The sequence below is a fragment of the Hippoglossus stenolepis genome, chromosome 2 (assembly GCF_022539355.2).
Source record: "Hippoglossus stenolepis isolate QCI-W04-F060 chromosome 2, HSTE1.2, whole genome shotgun sequence".
In the NCBI taxonomy this organism is placed as follows: domain Eukaryota; kingdom Metazoa; phylum Chordata; class Actinopteri; order Pleuronectiformes; family Pleuronectidae; genus Hippoglossus; species Hippoglossus stenolepis.
The window spans coordinates 14064568-14085308 of record NC_061484.1 but is presented as its reverse complement, the minus strand read 5'-3'; the positions used below and the strand labels follow the sequence as shown (position 1 = coordinate 14085308).

The window sequence follows — 20741 nt, the reverse complement described above, 5'->3', positions numbered from 1 at the left end:
CTCTACTCGAAAAGGAAATTATACACCAAACCCCAACATACATCATCTTTTATCTCCGTATATCAAATGACATGAATTCCACTGAATGAAGTTATGATATCCTGGAGTCTGGCCCGCTGTGATCTAATGAATTATTACGAGGTAAGAGTCATTCATCATTTTCATCAGACTGTTCCCAAGAATGGGAGGCACCTTCGCCAGTGGGCACTTAAGTGTGATTCATTAGATATACATGTGTGTGTGTGTGTGTGTGTGTGTGTGTGTGTGTGTCTGTATGTGTACACATACTCATATCTTACTGAGAACCATGAGCAATGGAGTGAGGACATTTTTGGAGGTTGTAACCTTTTAAAAGGATTGTTTGAGGTTTAAGACTTGATTTTATGTTTAGGGTTGTGTGACCAAATGGGTGTTACAGTTCTTAAGGTGTCTCGAGTTAGTTCATTCCATGAAGTGTGTGTTAGAAGGAAAAGGGCTGGCTGGCAGTGGGTTGTGTGTGCAGCTCACCTTGGGACAGGGTAAGGGGCTAGAGAATGCATTACGCCAATGAGTGTCCTCACTAAGACAAATGTAAAGACGTGTGTGTGTGTGTGTGTGTGTGTGTGTGTGTGTGTGTGTGTGTGTGTGTGTGTGTGTGTGTGTGTGTTATATTTTTACAATGAGTGACTGAATCTGAATCACAGCAGTAAGGAAAGGAGCTGACACACTGTCTTCACTGTGTGAAGTGACAAGTGAATTATTGATGTCATTCTTCTTCGGGGGGTAACAGCCCCCAGCAGTAGAAGTGGTGAAAAAACACATCGTACCTAACTGGCAACCTGCAGAGACGCGCTATTAATGCCCTCACACTCGCAGCCGTAATATGACTCAATTAAGCTCTTTTCAGACACAATCACTGGCATTTAATTTAATTTGTTTGGGTTCGATCATGCATAAAGAAGCTGACTGAATGGAGTAACACAAACTAGGTTGCAGACACTGGCTGAGGTAAACATGTCTGCCCGTGAGAAACACTGTGCTTAATGAAACAAAAGCACTGCTGAAAGTGAAAAACTGTTAGAAGTGCGAGTGCAAATTGGTGCAATCAAGAGGCCAGAGGGAGGCTAAAGAAGAGAACGAGCAAAACTGTCCTCATCGGTGTGCGAAGTTAGCAGTGATTTTTTTGATGGACATCTTGTTGCCGTGGTTACCTGAGTGCGGTGCAGAGCCTCCACGACTGGAGAGGGGAGGAGCCTGGAAGGCGTAGACCACGTCGCTGTCTGCGATTGTCGTCAGGTCGTCGTCATCTGAGAAGGAGCGCTGGAAACCGGTGGAGTACAACTCTGACAGGATGACCTGAAGAGGGACGGACACAGGCAGATCGAGAAATTAACAAATTGAACTGTGTTGACCAGATTTACTTATTGTGAGGAAAAATGACTTCCAGAAATGAATCAACAATGATAATGTATACAGGTAAAGTCAAAGAGGAAATAAAACTACTTACATGTGAAATTAACTTAACGGAATAAAAAAAAATTGTGTGTGTGTGTGTGTGTGTGTGTGTGTGTGTGTGTGTGTGTGTGTGTGTGTGTGTGTGTGTGTGTGTGTGTGTGTGTGTGTGTGTTGTGGTGTACCTGGTCTGGCGAGATTTTACCCTCCTCTGCCACCATGGCTCTCAGGCAGGACAGGGTACCAAGGAGAGGTATAGCCAGCCCCACCCGCAGATACCTCTGACCCTTCGTACTGAACACCAGCGTCACACACATCGGTCTGCAGGGCAAACAGAGGGAGGGAGGGAGGGAGGGAGGGGAGAAGGGGTGAGTTTGTGTGTGTATGTTTGTGCGTGTCAGGTGGGGAGGGGCAGGAGGACAGGGAGATGAAGGTAGACGACGAGATGCTTCTCGTTACTATCGAGGTTTCTGGCACAACCTCACCCACTTGTAAGCTGCATGGAGATAAATGGGTCAAAACTCCAGCTACACTTATGATGTATAAATATATTATGCTGTTTCTGCTTGTGGCCTTCATCAGTGTCATCTGAAAAACATTGCATGTGGACTTAACCATAAGCATCCACATACACCACAGTCAATGTTAAATGGGGTTTATAGTTTCCTCCAACTAAGAGGCTATGTTTTCATCAGTGTTGGTTCGTTGTCAGCTGACGAACGAATGCGGCATTGGGTTAGGAAACCCAAAACGAGTCCAATGTTCTGCATACGATAGTGTTGACATCTGACATGTTTGTGTGACCACAGACGCACACATCAAGCAAAGCCAAAAAGAGTTTATTAAGAAACTGATGTGATTGTGCAGGATTTCAGTCCACCAGGAGCAACAGAATGATGTTTTCCATTTGTTTAAGAGATGAATTTAGCCTTAGCTGATCCTCAGTCAAGAGGATCATATTTTCCTGTGCATTTGGTTGTTCGTCAGCAGCGTTACACAAAAACTAGACTGCTGAATCTTTTTTTCCCCCCAATATCTTTAACATCGTGGGATAGGGCGTTTTTTTGATTTCCAAGGGAATAATTCATGGATCTTGATGACAAGTAATTGGGCACATTGAGGGAACTGATATCTATGAGTCTGTTACATTTGGTGAAGCTTGATTGAATTCACAGGGAATGTTTGACGAGGTATGTGCTCTACTAAGTGCTCTTCTAGTTTTACATACTACATAGTTTACAGTTTCAGCTTCCTAACAGCAAAAAAAAAAAAACCCTTGGATAAAATGTGAGTTTGAAAGGCACTGTTGATCTGTTTAATGACTAATTAATGTTGGGGGAAAGATTTCCTGTTCATATTTTATGGGCATAAACTGACTGATTCATCTGCGTCTGATCTAATATCTGAAGAAGATTTAACCATTTTCCGCCATTGGAGTGTTTCATATTTCCCTTGTGTGTGACGAGATATGTCAAGTAGAACCAGAACATTGTTGATTGACCCACAGGACGCTGCTGTGTTCTGGGACATTATGGGATTTACAGCAATGTGAACACCTCCTGTAAGTGATGGGAGGGTGAAAATGACTAGAATGAGAAATGGAGGGAAAGAGGGGAAATAAAATAAATAGAGGGCGGGATCTGTAACTAAGCGAGTTTGTGATGAGTGAACGGAATAAAGGATAGAAGAAAAAACTGAGAATCAAGGAAAATAAGTAGCGAGTAAGGTCACGCCTTCTCATTTGGAATGAAGATGGTGCTGACACCTCTGCTTCCCGTTTCCCATCATGTTTTATTCAGGTGAGTAATGTGTAAGCTGTGGGGAGGTGGACAGGGCAGACGGCGGTGGATCTGAGCAGCTTTGTTTACGTTGTTAGATGCTGGAGACACCGACACGTGAAATGAAACGGGATGAGAGTTGTGGGATGACACTCGAGAGGAACAGGAAATGGAGATGTCATCTTAAAAGGCAGGTTTACTGCAGCCTCGTGACGGTTTAGAGTCTGAGTCCTTTGTTGTGTGTATCCGTGTTTTGAATCCCACATTGTCGTCAAATCAGAACAGCACCACCATAGTCAGACAGAATGTAACAATCTCAGTCACCTGGTTTGTCAACAAAGCTTGATTCCTTATTATTAGGACAGAGTAGTCGTAAACGTCATAGTGTCACAATCTCTATTGACGTCTTCAAGGTCAATCATAATGTTAAATCTCTGAATCCATGTTGCATACAATCATAAGCCTGGGTAGCCTGTTTGCCCTGTTTCACTTTGCTACCTACAAACAGTCTCAATGAGACATAACTGACTTAATTCACTTCACTGAATTAGTCACTGAGGAGAAACCAACCGAGGAAAGTTTTCAAATTGTTTTAAAAGTAATAGTTCTATAAAACTGGCATGTGTATAGTTCGATGGTCGGTGGCAAACACAGAGGACAGAAGCATCCATCTTTTCTCTCTCTGCTATATACTGGTATTATCTGCTGCACCCAGGCCTCGATGCCACGCTGCCAGCCAGACCCTGCTGCGTCTCTGGGGGCCTCAAACTTATCAGGCATTCTGCTGGGATACTGCTGCAGCAGGACGGTGCAATGAGGCCACTGTGTGTGTGTGTGTGTGTGTGTGTGTGTGTGTGTGTGTGTGTGTGTGCGTGTGTGTGTGTGTGTGTGTGTGTGTGTGCGTGTGCGAGTGCGAGTGTGATGTATTCATGTGTATGTGTGTATTAGGTCCGTGTGAGGCCGGCAGTCCACAATGAACCTGAATGAATTTCCCTTTATGCTGGGCTCAGACAGACCACACACTGTCAGAGGACTCGCGTTGCAAGTTCAGGGTGAGCGCTGCGGAAGCCATGCAGAGAGGATGCAGAGCAGAGGCATCTGCATGTTTGAAGATAGGAGGATTCATCCAGCACTGGATGAAGGCAATTCCAGAAACTGGTGAAGTGACTAGAAACTTTTTTTTGTTGTTTTTTCCTCTTTTTAGATATTTCATGGCAAGATAGAGACAGAGGGATTTACTTGGGACAAAATCCACTGAGGTTACCGGGTGCACTGTGCTCACTATGCCCCACAGTTAACTCATTCTAAACGGGTCTGCACACACAGGACTCCATCTACCAGAGAGAATCGGTCCCTAACGCTATCATGTGACCCAAATCTAACATGAGACTGAAGAGGACACATCCTGTCAATCTTCCTCTATCATCCCATATTATTTGAAATAATCAAATTATATTCAAATTTTGTTAATGTTAATTTGTAATACAATTTAGCCTATTATTACCATGTATCCTGCATACAGCAGCACCCCACACATGCACTGCTCTTCTAGAGATTTGGGGTCTTGTATTTTCTACCTGAGTCAAACGTGGTTCACAGCAAAATGTGAAAATGATCTGTTGATAATTATTCTCACATCATACTAGCAACATTTACCTTTCACAGGAATTGCAATGTCTATATCTGTATAATACGTAACATTTGTTTTCATTATTTAAATAATATTCGACTCCTGAAATTCGTTCTCACGGCTCTACTGTACGTACGCACACACACACACACACACACACACACACACACACACACACACACACACACACACACACACACACACACACACACACACAGAGAGAGATACTATAACAGTCAGCGTGTACTTCTGCAAATGCTTGGCTACACATGTGATCAAGTTTCTCTCTGATACATGTCCTCTCATGGTGCATCTGTTTTGATCAATGGCTTTGTTCTACTTATTCACTGAGGCAAATCATTCTGCTCCATCGGGCAGTCGAAATGATCACATCCACTGGATATCACTGATATCAGGTGACAGCCCCACACATCCAGAGTGTCAACTTCCCAGCAGCTAAGAGAAGCTTTTGCTTGTCTAAACAGTTCTGGGCCTGACAGGAGATTTACCATATAAACCAGAGAATGGTAAATTATTCTAAACAAATATGCTCGACACATATACTCAGACCACAGATACACAGATGTGAAAACATAAAAGAATCCCAAAAAACCGAGTTTGGTCAACAACAGCAAAAGTTAATTGTTCTAGTACATATGCGTTTGACTGTGTTATACATCACCTGGTTTGTCGTAGGGGGATCGGCAGGGAGATACATAAAAACGGGTCGAAGGTGTTGCTCTGCTTAAGGCAATGAGGGCACGTCAGAGAAGACCTGAAGAGAGACGGAGACAGAGAGAGCACATGTTAATCACCTCAGCTCCAGCATGAAGGCCCTTTCTGTGTGGAGTTTGCATGTTCATCCCATGTCTGTGTGAATTTTCTCTGACTTTCTTGCTTGCATGCAGGGGTGGATGGATGCATGACCTCAGCTGACTTAGGTTAAGATAGTCTAAACATCCCTTTTCCAAATTTATCCTGCTTTATTCAATTTGGGTATGAGTTTACATTATAGAAAAAAAAAACTTTCACTTTACATTGCACAGATGGATAGACAGACATTGCTGTCTCTAAATGCCAAATCCCCACATGTACTCTTAAGTATTGAGTAAATGTGAAGTAGAAATGAACTGTCTTATGTGCTGCATAGTGATTAAATGGTGGTGGTGAAAACCAAGCACTGAAAGAGGACATCTGGACTGGGAACAGGGAAGCAAAGCAACAAAGGTGGGATGCTGTTCAAAATGTTTTTGCACAAAAAAAAGAACACTGCCCTAGGCAGGTGAGATACTGCAGTACATGAAAAGGGCTGCGTGCTATAGAACATACTGAGCTAGGAAGGAGAAAAGGAGGGAGTGATATGGAGAGAGAGGAAAAAAGAGAGGAAAGGGGAAGGAGATAGGTTAAGACAGAGGGAATGGTAACGAGAAAGGGCTCAACTGGAAAAAAAGGGGAACAAAGATGACTTGATACTAAAATGAAGGGCAGCAGATAATGGATATTGGAAAGGCAGAGGAAACAAAAGGAGAGCAAAGACATGGAGATGAAGAGAAAGACAACAAATTTCGGGGCTCAGTGGGAGGACAGATTAAAAATGAACAGAAGGTTGGCAGCAGGACAGTTGAACTGGAAAAAAAACTAGAAAGCAGAAGCTGGGGGAGAGGGAGTCACAGACAGGATCTCTGAGCTGAGCAGAAGAGAGCTGATCAGAGAGGAGGCCTGACAAGACGAATACTGCTTATTGTCATGGCGTGTGTGTGTGTGTGTGTGTGTGTGTGTGTGTGTGTGTGTGTGTGTGTGTGTGTGTGTGTGTGTGTGTGTGTGTGTGTGTGTTTTATCATTTTTTACAATGAATAGAATATAGATTGTTGCAGTGCAATCATCGTTAACATACATATTATCACTGCAATATCCAATGGATCACTATATTAGTTTCCGAGTACAACAATACCAGTTCTGTTTTTTTCTATATTCATATGTATCCCCCATACTAACATCCTACTCTCTGCTACATTTACACAAATTTACATTCGCTTACATCACATGCAACAGTGGCAGAGGGAATTACTACCATAAACACATAGTTTGAGTACTGTTAGTCTTTCTGTGTACATTTCGTTATGACCATGGACTGTATATAAAGATGAACAACGCTGCTTCACTTCCTCAAACTACTCTGAAATGAAGTCAAAGAGTCAGCTGGGAGTCAGAGTCTGCCCAGGACCAATCAGTGGATGGAGGCGTGTTAGAGATACCAACGTTCAACCAATAACAAATCAGTCTCAGTTGTCAATCATGATGTTTCAATATATATACGTTTTTTATAGCATCAAATACAAACATTCCAACCAAACTTACTGGAAAAGCATTTGGACAAACATCAGTGTGAAAAGAGCTAGCATAAATGACAGAAGCCATCTTTGAGGAAAATGTATTTGAGATGTATTTTGACCTTTCCATGTCCAATCACCACTAACATGGAGGATGCAGTATTTATGACCTATAATACAGCCAGCCACCAGGGGAGGGCGATAATAATAATATCTTTAATTATATATCACTTCTCAAAACTACGTTACAAAAGTGATTCACAAATAAAAGAAACTCACAAGTGAAATACAAAAAAATATTTAAGATAAATAAAAACACAGTCACTAAAGAATAAATAAAAGAATAAAAACACTAAACGTGTGACAAAAATTTTATCACCACTACCCATTACAATAATACAATCTAGAATTAGGTCAAATCAGGGAATATGGTCCAATAAAGCTCTTATGGGGAGAAGTCATGCCGTCAAAGTTAATAATAAAAACAGTTTTATGACCACTGCTTGGCCAGACTATACTCTGTTTTGAATAAAAAGTGATAAAAATAAATTAAACTGTTACCTTTGGACAAATAGGCTGGCTGTTTCCTCCTGCCATCATGATAATCTGAACCAACTGACTGCTAGCCATAATATTAGAACAGCCATAGGCTATCGAGCAGTTTTGTTGCTCGACAACCCACCGGTGTTCTACAGCTCTAACCTGTGATTCAGTAAATATCTGAATCCTTGTCTCAGAGATTCCTCAGGAAAACTTCAACATGTCTTCACTGCAAAGAGGATTGTGTGACGGAAACAAACATTGGCCTGACACTGAAACAGAGTGCAGGGACGGATGAGCAAATGCAATAAGATTCAGCTCTGACTACTTAATCCACAGAAAGGTTCCCTTCATGCAAGGAAATTCCCTCGTGTGGGTAAAGCTTCTTTTTATTTTATCTTAAGAAACCATGACCAGAGTCTGGCCTCAGACAACCTGTTGTTCTTGCCTAAACCTGACTGTAATCTGTAATCTAACCTTTTCATATGGCAATCATGTGAAAAAAACACATTCAGTTTGTTCTATTGTCACATAATCCTCTCAGTGTAGGAATGTAATCCTATTACTCATTTGAGATCATTTGTTGTCATTCAGTTGCCTTCCATTACAAACCATTGCATTTTCTGTTCTTGTTTGAAGCTTTGAAGTAACTTAACAAACATGGTATATTTATCTCCGTCAGAGGGAAATCTTTTGTCCTTTATTGGTTTAAACAAGCGCAAAACTGCTGAGGTAGCAGTTTTTCATTAGTACTCTTATATAAATGTACTTTAAATAAGAAAAAACAACAAGTGTGGATATGCAGTAGCTTGTTAACTCTTTGCAGTACATTCTTTACACTATATTGATATTTATTTCTTGCTTGTATTTGATTCATGGAGGAAACTGTTGCTTCCTGAGGTTTTCTTCTCACTGGCAGCGTTAATACAGTGTCTGCACATGCATGTGTGCATGTTGACAGAAACAAGCTTGTCAAATGTACAAATACGCTGGAAACAATACAACAGTTTTCAAAGTCTATGTTCGTTTTCTCACTGTCAGTGTTCAGCCTGGTGCGCCGTGACAGCCAGCCACAGGCTCGCTAATGATGCCAGTTTGTAGTCAGCAAAACAGGCTGACAGGCTGTACACACACACACACACCAAAGGCTCTTTGCATAACCCTGAACTTCACATGTGCGTACAGAAATCCCCCCCCCCGCACACACACAGGGCATAATTTAAAGAAGTTTTGTAGTGAGGCCGACAGTGTCTGCAAGAATACACCGTTCAGCTGTCAAACCAAAAGACCACCACTCTTTCATTTAGCCGATACGCAACACCACATACGGTGGCTGACAGAACTCAACACAGACGAAAATATGCAAATACTCACTAAACCACCAAATATACACAAACATGCTGCAAGCTGCTCAACTGAGACGCTTTGCAGCACAATACAGGGGATGATGTAAGAGATGCAGATGATGAAATGTAAGCAGCACAAGAAGACAAAGATAAATGTAATGTGATCTATGAAGTTATAATATCAGGAATGAGCTGACATTGTTGCAGGGTTCGGTTTATTAGACGATAGAAGAACAAATTCCTCCACTCCACTGGTTTTAATTTGTATTAATATTTCCTCCAATCAAAAGTCTGAGCCACACATGCGTTAGTGTTTCAGGAACAAACCTTTGCCTTCTGTCATTTTGTTTTTATTTTGAGTTTTTATTTTGGGGCACCGCCTAAACCCTGCAAAACTTAAATGCTCTAGTCTTAGAAACCTGAGTGTTGAGTCTCTGTATTCATGACCTTATTCACTGTGTAAACAGTTTGAGCAGACAGCGATGGATGGAGGTGGAGAGACAGACCTTTACCATGTAACTTTAAAAAAAGATCGACTGAGGATATGAGTTTTAAATAGTTGAGGTTTCATAACTGTAGATACTGTAACTGCTTCAATTGGATTGGTTCATGTTACCATTAATAACATACAATGACAGCTTCATCTAGTTTCTCTTACAGCTGCCAAACACTTATTTCGGCAACTGGTTTTTATTTTAGTCTATATCTTCACAACGATGTATACAATGTATTAGTTTTATTTACATTTTAGGCATTTGATATATCTTAGTTTACATTTTAGTCTAGTTTTTGTCACTGATATTTTAATCAAATTTTCCTCAAACATTTTTATTTCCATCACTTCACTGCAGAAATGAACTCCGGAGGAGGTGCATGTCTGAATGCAAATGTTCGCGTGAGAACTTTCTCTGCTCTTACACGTCACTTCCTGTATCTGCCTGCTGCACACAGTTGCTCCACCTTTCGATTGAATAATGCAGAGGATTTGTTGCTGTTGTGAAACGTGTCTGCAGAAAACCTCTCGCTGTGTTTTGCATGTCTGAAGGGCAAAGTCCGAGTAAAGTCCGAAGAATTGGTTCCGGTCTCTACCCAGACTTTTTCCCAGGCCGTGTCTGAAATCGTCTTTTGTTTCTTTGCCGTCTCTTGTCTCTCAGTGGATTGTGGATTAACCTAATCCAGAAATCTGATTCTTCCAAGAACAATCTCAGATAACATCCTTACTGGCAAGACATACATATAAAAACAATGAGTTTTTCTTTTAACAGCAGTGAAAGAGATCAAGCAGCAAAATCTTATTCTGAACAGATATTTTGGGCAGCAGAGGAAATTGTGTTTTAATGTTTGATTTCCCAGATACAGGGTGTTGAATAAGACTTTTCACTAAAACATCTCCTTTATTGATAAATTGTAGTTTTAGTCTTGTTTTTGCAGTGATAAGTAGATTATCAACCACTATTTTCATCGCAGTTGTCATTAACAAAATTAATACTGGTGCCATAAGGCAGATCCTCGTAGCACAAAGAAATCTTCACGATCTTCTCAGTACCAACATGTTTTTCAGCCAGGAATAGCTAAACTAAAAAACACACAGCAAACAGCAGCAGCAGACTTATTGATGGATTTCTTAAGCCCCCCAAAAATTGTGTATGAATCAATTCTTCACTAAATTAATTCCCTGCGGCCCGCTGTAAATGATGAATGATCCAGTGTGCAGAATACATATTTATAGCATCGACTGTTTGTAGTAAAACATCACTGACCATTCATCAGCCGGCCTCAGGCGCATCCGACTTCAGAACTTTTGGAGCAATTATCAATACTCCACATCTGATACAATGATTGTAAAGAAAGTAAGTGAGTAAAGTGTGACGTTGTCTCTATGGATACAAATCACTTTTATGTTTTAAAAGAAGACGTTTGTGTGATCTTATTTCATTAATTCGTGAGTCTCCCTTAATTCGTGAGTCTCCCTAAACTTGTGAATCATCTGACATCTGAACAAAAGCAACATTTGAAACTAGTAGTATTGATGGCTCTGTTCCTTTTCAATATGCAGGGAACCTTTTAACAATTGCCCTGTGACTGGCACACCTTGTGTTATTAGTTATACCTGTATTTCTAAGAAAATATGTGACTCATATTAGTATATAGTAAAACGTTGGGGTGATGATGAGGTTTCTAACATGTGATGGACACAAAAACAAAAACAAATGTCTCGTCATGAGAAAGCAGTGTCAAAGGTGTAGAAGTCAAGATGTCAAGGAGTCTTTTAACCACGTTGAAGTAAACTGTAATTGTAAAGATAATTTAATTTTGTCAATAAACACACTGGCACTATCACCTAAACACAACCCAAGCAAACCAAGAGGTGCATACGTCACAGTTCTCCATACGTCAGTCTTCCTCCCGACACTGACACTGACAGAGCCCAGAGAGTTAATCTTCTTCTATTCGCCTGTCAATCAGTGTGTCACTGGCTATGGATTGGAGGGCACTCATCTCTCTCTATCAGAAAATACTACGTCCTGTCAGGGGAAATTAACTCAGCTAAAGTGGCTGATGAGACTCTCTCACTCACACACACGCGCACACACACGCACGCGCACACACACACACGCACACAAACACGCACTCTCTCACACTCACTTTAGGAACATTCTCAGTGTCACCTTCATACTTAAGTTTCCTCCTTCCTGGATGAAACTAACTGACTAATTAACTGGGTGATAAATGGGTTCACGTCAGCTCGTTGAATAAGTAACAGCAGTTACCTGAGCACGTTGACATGTGTCAGTGGTGACGACAGACGTCTGCATTGCAACAGTTTGGTTTTACATCCACGTTTTTCAGTGTAGAACAAACAACGAAAAAACGAAAACCCAAAGCAGCGTTTTAGCAAGCGGGTGAATTGAAACATTTGAGCTGCTTCTCTTTCACTCAGTCGCTCTTTCTCATTTCCTTTATCTCTCATGCATTCTTGCTCTCGCTTAATTGCTTCATCATTTCTTGGTGTGCAGTGCTGGGAGAGGCATTCACACGATTACGTGACTCATCCTCATCGAGTTCTGAGGAGGGTTCTGCCAGTTCTGCTGGAGGAATTAAAAAAGCAGCAATAAATACTAATGGACCAAATCATTAATATGATTAAACATACTGTGTGTAGTAAGGGATTGGGACGGGGGCCGCTGAAGGCTTTTTAAATCGATCAGTGAGGGTCGTCAATAGCCATATGCATCACCAGTCAGCTGATAGCGACGCCCCTCTGTGCTCCGTTACAACACTGGAACTGCTTTGGAGGCAATGTTGTGAGTGAGTGAATGGCAGAACTCACATAATAAATACAGAGCAACCCACAGCTTTAATCAATGAGGATTTTGACACGTGACATGCACTGTGAGAGCAGTTACTGTCAGACAAAAATGAATAAAAATGAATGAATTAAAACGTAATTTAGAGTCAACTCTAGCAACATTTTGCAGGAGTTTCATGCTTTTAATGTGTAAGACCAGTGTGTGTGAGGATCTTCCTCACAAACACTGTGTATTGCATTAATGGACAAAAAAATCCCATCAACACAAATCTGCGCAAATGACTTCAGCGTTCGCAAAACAAAAAGGGAGAACGAGATCAAAGAGTTGTGGTAATGACTCGATAATGTTCTGCACTAACTGGCCAGCGCCCACTTCAAAGTCTGCTACTGCAGGGAGGCAGGTGGTATCAGCGGGTGGGGGAGTGGGGGGAGTGAGGCCGGGCCTGTAGAAAGCGCTGTGGGTGGTGCAAAGCGTCAGAAATCAAAGTGAGGAAGGTCAATGTCGGGCCATATTTTCTGCAGCCACTCTTCTGTGAGCAGTGGGCCGATGCTTCTGAGAGGAAGACGCGAGCACATCCCAACCTGGCTGCATCTTTGGGGTAAAGTGGAGACCGTGCACAACATCTTTGAAGATAAGATGGAGTCTGCACTTTTTTTTTATGATGTATCGAGCCTTCAAAGAATCCGGTATAAAAACATATAATTGGTGGAGAGGAAGTGTCGTACTGGATATCAGTTTTCGTTCTTGCATAAGAAGCTTTTAAAAGGTTTTGAGCTTTGCTTTCTGAAATATTGATTGTTTTCAGCTCTCAGCGCAACTTTCCAGGGACAAAAAAAATAAACAATGGGATTTCCTCACTTGCATGTATTTCAAAAGATCGCTCAATCTCCAAGTCATAATTTACTAGAGTTTCTGTCTCAAACCATTTACACTGCATTACACTAGCTGTATATCATTTCACACTGAATCTGCATCTAAATACAAACCACTGTGATGGGGAAAAAAACCCACCCACAACATTCTTGTTTGCCTAGATGGATGCCGGGGCGTTCTGCACGTCTCCTGTGCCATTAAAAATAGATGCTGCAAACTGAGAGTGACAGACGGAGGAGGGAGGGAGGCTTTGACAAAGACTCATTTAAACGCCACGGCACAGCGCAGTGACTAGAGCACCGGCTCCCACATCAGCAGCCCAAACCACAAGACAGCCCCGGCTCTAATCGCAAACATTTATTCAGATCAGACAACTCCACCAAAGGCCTCTGAAGAGCATCTCTGTGAGATATAAAAAGAATCAGGAAGGAGAACGAGGGAAGAAAGATGGACCAACCAAGTGATACAGATAGAGAGAGAAGGGCAGGCCAGAGAGAGACGTAGATGCAGCCAGAAACAAAAGGAACAAAAATTAGACACAGCAGGGATATGTTGTTAGTCCACATTTAGAGGCAAAGTGACTCCAGTTCCACCAAATAATTACATGCAGCTAAGAGGAGGTCAAGAGTAAAAGAGTGAAAAAAGAAGAGGAATAAGTCTCTGCTCTGATTTATTCAGTGTGCAGACTGAACTCAGTCTGCAGACTAATGAGATGAGACTACAACGTGAAGAACACACTGAGGAAGGAGAGATAACAAAGTCCAAACCATACAGAGTCTGTGTCCATTATTTATCAAATGTGAGTGAGTCACGCTGCCTCAGAACTCAGAGACAAATCAACACTCTGTTGTTTCAATTAGAGCAACTTGTGTGGAATAAAAAACTAGAACCCGACAGATGACGATACAATGATATTTAAGATTTAAAAAATGTGATCAGTCAATAAACCTATGTCAAAAGGAAAATCTGTAGTGATTCTCAAGACATCATTATCAAACCCTTAACACAAAGAGATGTAATTGAGGCTTGGTATTTTACAGATTAACCATAAATTTCATTGTAAATAACTATAAATAAAAAGAAAACACAAATACATATCATATCGAACTTGAATAAGAACCATGATTTTTTTTAATGTAAGATTTACTCTATTCTGCATTGTAAACATTTTTGTAAACATTGTATTGGTCATTGTAAACATTTTAAGGACAAACTATTTAATAACATCATATTCAAAAGCCAAAGTATTTTTTGCTTTGTTTTCTTTGATTTCATATTGGCAAACATTAACACGTTTGTCTGTGAGAGGCTGATTTCAGCTGATAAATCAGTCAGGGTCTAATGAGAAACTGCTGATAAGTAATAAACACTTAAACAGTAAGAGTTGAATAATGACTTTGAATAATTTAATTCTGATTAAGTTGAGTGCTACAAAAAATTAAATATGGTGAGGAATGGAGAACAGGTGAGAAAGTTTAAGGAGCTTAATATATTCATGAAGCTATGAAGTAGGAGGGAATATACATGTATTTGCAAGATGTAGACAATAATGTAGTGTCTGACTACTAACAACCCTGTATAGGCTGCTACAGAAGAAGCTGTTGTTCCACAGTGGTACATACATTTACTGACCAGACATCAAACCAATGCAGTGATTTATAGTGAAAAAATGTGACACAATATAAAACTAAAGGTTCAGAAACTATGGTTTTAAAGAGAACTTGTCCTCAGTATCTCAGAGAAAATATATATTATGTAATGATATGCTCTGTAAGATGACTAAATCATGACTAAATCATTCTAGTGGTGTGAAATCTAATGTTTGCAGCAGCAACCGGCAGAAAAACGGTGGAGACAGAAGCAGAACAAACGTGTTGAGCTAAATGCACTTTTTAGAAATGAGGACAAACCGTATTTAACACAAGTATGTGAGTAAAGGTTTCAGTACATGCATGTGTGCTTCTTTAGTGAGGAGTCACAGTGTTTTAAAAGACCAAAATGAAAAATATACTAATTATAAAAAACTAGTGCTGAAACAAGGGTTAGACTATTTATCAAATAATAAGTTGACAGAACAATCAATGGGCTGGAGATGTGAAAATTAATCGTTTCAAATGAGCAAACAAGCTTTTTAAAGACTTGGGGGCTGGGAAATAGCATTAATATAGATATACAGAATAAACATTCTGAAAAAGAAATAAAGAGAAATAAAAAAAACATGGTTCTCGGTTCTTCACTCCATCTCAACCAGGCACCCACCCACTCTTCATCTCAGCCCCCCTCAGGTTAATCCTGCGGTCCCACAGTTTCAGGTTTCCAGTTACACGATAAGCTTGTTACCACCGGTAACGACTCGTGGAAACAGCAGGAGAAAACAGCTGGAATAATAAGATGGCGACCAGTTCACTGCTCTCAACACTCACACTTAGTGGTGAGGTGTGAATCAAAGGAGTGATTACTTTGTATGTTTAGAGTGGTTAATAGTGTTTTACGTGATTTTAACTTGAAAATTGGAATTTAAAAAATACAAAATGTCATCTTTCCCAACTGATGATCAGACATAAATTTATATCCAATCCGGACTGAGTTTCCTTTAAAAGTTAGGAGTCAATGATGCGATACAAACATTTCACTCAGACAAGACCACCCAGGTTTAGGATTTTAAGATCTGCTACAGTATGTCTAATGTTAGTGTCGGGGCTTTAGTATATGGCTCAAAGAACAAATGCACTTAGATGTACCAGAGGATGAGTCTGGACTGAGGTTCAGAGTACAAAGTACAAAGAACAAAGTGGGGTCGGACATGGAAACAAAATGTTCTCACCACGATAAAGCTTCCTTGGTCAGATGTAAATACATTTTTACACTTACTTTTACAAGACATCAACCTTGAGTACACACTAGGATGTTTTTAATACCTTGTATGTCATAGTAGGTTTAGCTCCTTGGACTTTACATCAGTCTTTTTACAGATCTTTCTAGGAGTTTAAAAAGTTGTTTAAAGCGTTTGTGGCTCCAGAGGGAGCTGTTAATAAGTGTGGTAATTTGCCTGCATTTATGTCATATAGGATGTTTACACTCTGCTTTTATCCAAAGAGCTGCACAATTTTTGCCTCCCATTCACTCTCACACACGCATGCTACTATTAAAACACTGGAATAACCAGCTAAACTGTTGGCAATTAGACTTGCAGTGTGTGTAACGTAGGCGCCAGTTTTTACCCACAAGGAAGAAGAGTGGGTGGAATAAAAGGACACACAAGGACTGACACACAAAGTCTTTTATTTAGGCATATGACTGTAAGAAAGGTAGTGGTATCAAAAAAGTCAAAAAGCACGGTCATAAAACATAACAGGGTAAATACTGGCATGAACACAGATGAACTCACACGGAACTGACCAGACAAACTGGCAACAAGGAAGAGGAAACAAAGGGATCAAACACACAAGTAAACACGACATGAATCTAATAAAGGCGGGGAACGTAATTCAACAAAGGAGGGAAAAAAGACACAGACAGAAAGTAAAGAAAGAGAGACACAAAAGGAAACAAAGACAAAAAACTAAATGTACAAAACACAAGATTGTCCATAGCATAAATCAAAAGTCCAAAAAGTGTTTTCAAAAGGGCCAAACATTCTACATGGGGCAGAATCAAGACAGTATCAATTTGACTACAAAAAAAAATAAACTATCCAGTGGCAGGCAGTCAGGCCAAACAAGTCAAGCAGTGCTAAAGGTAAAAATCGAATCAATCAATCAATTAGATGATACCTAAGTAGAAGTGATATCTCTTCTAACATCTGATCACAGAACAGTATTCTCTCACATTAGAGAGCTAATGTCGCCTGTTTGCATTAATTTGCAATTTACTGCAGACTTAGACGAGAAAAGCAGGTTGTTGACTCCAACTTGATTTCATATACATCAAATCAACAAAACCCATAGTGTAGTAAGACACCGCATGTCACCGAAACAATCCATTGTGAGTCCAACAATATGATCCACACAAAATAAAGTACTCCGAAGTTTACAGCATGTTGTACCGCGCCGCCTACGTCAACAGCCTAACAAACATCAAACAAGAAGATTCTGGTGCTTTTCACACTGTTCTATTTGAAACGGCTCTGCATTCTATAAACCCATATGTGATGGTGAGCGTCTTACAGATGACCTGTGGTCCATCACTAGTCCATTATGAAGCGTCTCCAGTGTCCCTACCAGCCTCAGGAGGGATCACGCCTCAGCACAGAGCCTCTTCAGCAGAGACAAAGCAGTGCCAGGATGCAGAGGCATGTTCGCTAATTACACCAGCTCGGTAATGATCGTGTGTGTGTGTGTGTAAAAACATGCCATACACGTCTCTCCGTTTGTCCACATGCTGTATAAATGTGCATGTTTGTAGCAAATACAGCTATTTATTCTCTCCACACACACACAGAGCAGGACAGGGAGGGGTTTGGGCGTCTAGCGCTCATTACAGCAGGTCTCATAAAGGACAAAAAAGACATTACCTCATCTGCACTCACAGCCACATAATAGAGACACAAAGAAATGCCCCTCTAAATATAGACTGAATTGTTCATGAAAAGAAAAGGAGGAGAGGGGACATTGGTTAAATGTGGGGAAACAGGGGTGTGAGTAAGTCTGGGGAAAAGAACAGGATGTTTGTGTGTGTGTGTGTGTGTGTGTGTGTGTGTGTGTGTGTGTGTGTGTGTGTGTGTGTGTGTGTGTGTGTGTGTGTGTGTGTGTGTGTGTGTGTGTGTGTGTGTGTGTGTGTGTGTGTGTGTGTGTGTGTGTGTGTGTGTGTGAGCTGTTTAAAGATGCAGTGGATGCTTCCAGGGACTTGTGTTGTGAAAATGTCCCCCAAGTGTTGTTGCTCTAATCAGCCAATTAACTGGCAGCTAATCTGATAATGACACATAAACACTCAGGTGTTTGTGTGTCTGTTTGTGTGTGTGAGAGAACAGTGTGAGAGACAACAGGGAAGAGAGAGAGAGAAAAAGAGCGTTTAGCCTACCACAGGGAAACAGTCCAGTTCTAAACATTCAATCCATCATCCTTCAGTGAGGGAACGGGCTAATCCCACGATTGAATGGCTGGTTAATCTTGCAGTGAGCCGGTCAATACAGTACATGTGTCGCAGGCTGACCTTTTTTATTGATTGGCTCCCGGACTAAACCGCTGCAAGTCGACTATTTGTGCTCACCCAAACACAACAGGTGTACGCTCTGGTGTGGCTGTGACTCTGTGCCTGTGAGGGACATGATCACTTCACACCCAGGGACATTTTTGACTAAATTTTAACTGTGAAATCTGACAAGTTGATTTTACTTTAAGAAATCCATAGACACAATTGCCTTGGAAAAGTTAATTAAATAAATTATTAAATAAAGTTTTGTTTACTTTACATGTCCTTTCACTTAAAATTTTGAATAATTTACTTAAGTTTTCCATTTTGCCAGCCTACATAATGTTTTATTCACTGTTCATTGTATTTTTATTTATTTTTTGTTTTGTTTTTATGTCTGCCTTGTAAAGTAACCTTGAGTGCTGTGAAAGGCGCCTATATACACAATTTATTATTATTATGATGTTTAAGTCGTTTCAACTTAAACGTGGCAAGTAAAATTTACTTTTAAAGTTGAAGTCGTAGTACTTATTGTGTTTTTATGTTTTATGTTCCTTGTATGCACCTATATACCAAGGCAAATTCCAGGTAGGTGTAAACCTACTTGGCAATAAATACTTCTGATTCTGATTCTGAAGCAGTTTAAGTAAAAACAGGTTTGGCTGATTTGAGAGAAAAGTTGTACTCATTCATTAGATTTTAAGAAACTCACTGTTTTAGCTAAATGTCAAAGTCCCTTTAAGACTCTTTATAAAACTGATAATTCTGAAAGGCAAAAATTAAAAAAGTGATTGACTGATTAGTACTGCACAAATGTATTGTTGTCAACAGGCTGCTAAGAATATTTACTTAACACACATATATTTTAGGGGCTTATATGCACATCACTGATGGTACTAAAATGCATCCATTAAAACAGCAACATTGCCTACACTGAAAAAGGATTTATCACAATTGATAACTTTAATTTGAAAAATAAAATTAATTTGTGTGTTATAAAAATGCTCTTTTGAGCTGGTAAACAATTTTCCTTCGGCAGTGTAGCACAATCTGCTGAATCAACCAGATAGTAAGTGGATAAGTAAAGAACATTAAGCCTTTAACAGTGTATCAATAATTACATCTGGCATTTACATTGTGAATTCACACATGATTTACTGTGTCTATGGGTGTGTATGTATTTACTTATTCATGCATGTTCAAAAGTCGTGCCTGTTTTAGGTCAGGCTTTATTTTCCATTTTAGAAACTTCTCTACTCAACATAAAAACAAATGAACCTTTTCCTATTTGCCGCCTGGCTGAAACAACGACAGGAATTTAATTGAAACAAGCTACAGGACAAACTTTGTTTGGTCCTAATGTCAGACACAGCAGGGTGGTGATGAGGGGAAATGTCTACTCCAACAAACTGACTGACAAGCTCATCTACAACTTGAATTAAGAGCCGACTGCAAACAGACGCTTAAACCGGTTCACTAAAAGTTCAGAGAGCTGAGCGAGCACGGACACAGTTTGTCACTCGGACAAGCTGGAGACACCTGTCGTCAGCTGGTCGTCATGAGCAGATCGATTCATCCACATTTCACAAACTGGAACGGCACTCAGTAGAGTTCATACCGCCAAGGCCCAACAGTCTCCTTATAAAACCACATTTACATCCAGCAGATCTGGACACCAATTGCACCAAATTGCACACACTCATAAATATCAGGCCCCCTAAACATTTTTCAGATTTTTTTCATGAAGATGAAATTGTTTCAGTACAATTAACACTGAGCAAATTAGCCGGGAAAATTAAAAAAAGGTTTTATTCTAAAGTCATGATTTGATTGTTTTTCCTGATTTATCTGCATCTAAAAGATGGATTATTGCCTGGCGTTTAGCAATACTCATATTAATGTTGTGTTACAACAAGTTACAGCAGATAGAAAAACAGGGTCTATAATGACTACATATTTAAAACATTTTCTAGTTATTTCTACTAGATTGCTGATTATTTTGAAACTACTCTGCCTCTAAAATGTTCAGAAAATGTGAAAAATGTTCATAGTAAAAAGGCTTAAAAGTTTTGCTGAATTTAGCTTTGCTTACATTTTGTCTTTGCACAAGAGAATAACTAAATTTTTGTCATTTCTAATCATCTCATTGATTGATCACATTTAAATCTGAGCTGAAAACTTGACTTCAACCTTATCTCCTGGATTTACCATCTTTTTTTGTTGACATTGTTGAGGAATCAAATGAGAGACAAGAGCGTAGGGTTGAATAAACATCCTCTGCCGTGTGTGGCGACAAGGTTCCTGAAAGGTCTAGAGTCAGTTCCATTAGAGGGTCTATTAAACTTGAGAACCCATGTCTCTGACTTTCAGCT

At 40.1% G+C, this 20741-nt stretch overlaps 1 protein-coding gene across 2 annotated transcripts in view; it reads right to left on the bottom strand.

The window, feature by feature from the left end:
• Window positions 1-20741, bottom strand: part of usp43a (ubiquitin specific peptidase 43a) — a 103092-nt gene that overhangs the window by 42626 nt on the left and 39725 nt on the right. For both annotated transcript variants that reach the window (XR_007035001.1, XM_047344623.1), the window contains exons 4-6: window positions 5522-5614; window positions 1617-1752; window positions 1191-1335 (exon numbers count right to left, since the gene is read on the bottom strand). Coding sequence is in view for 1 of the 2 variants with exons in the window: in XM_047344623.1 (XP_047200579.1) it covers window positions 1191-1335; window positions 1617-1752; window positions 5522-5614 (374 nt within the window). In the remaining variant the exon portion in view is untranslated. The remainder of the gene's footprint in view (window positions 1-1190; window positions 1336-1616; window positions 1753-5521; window positions 5615-20741) is intronic.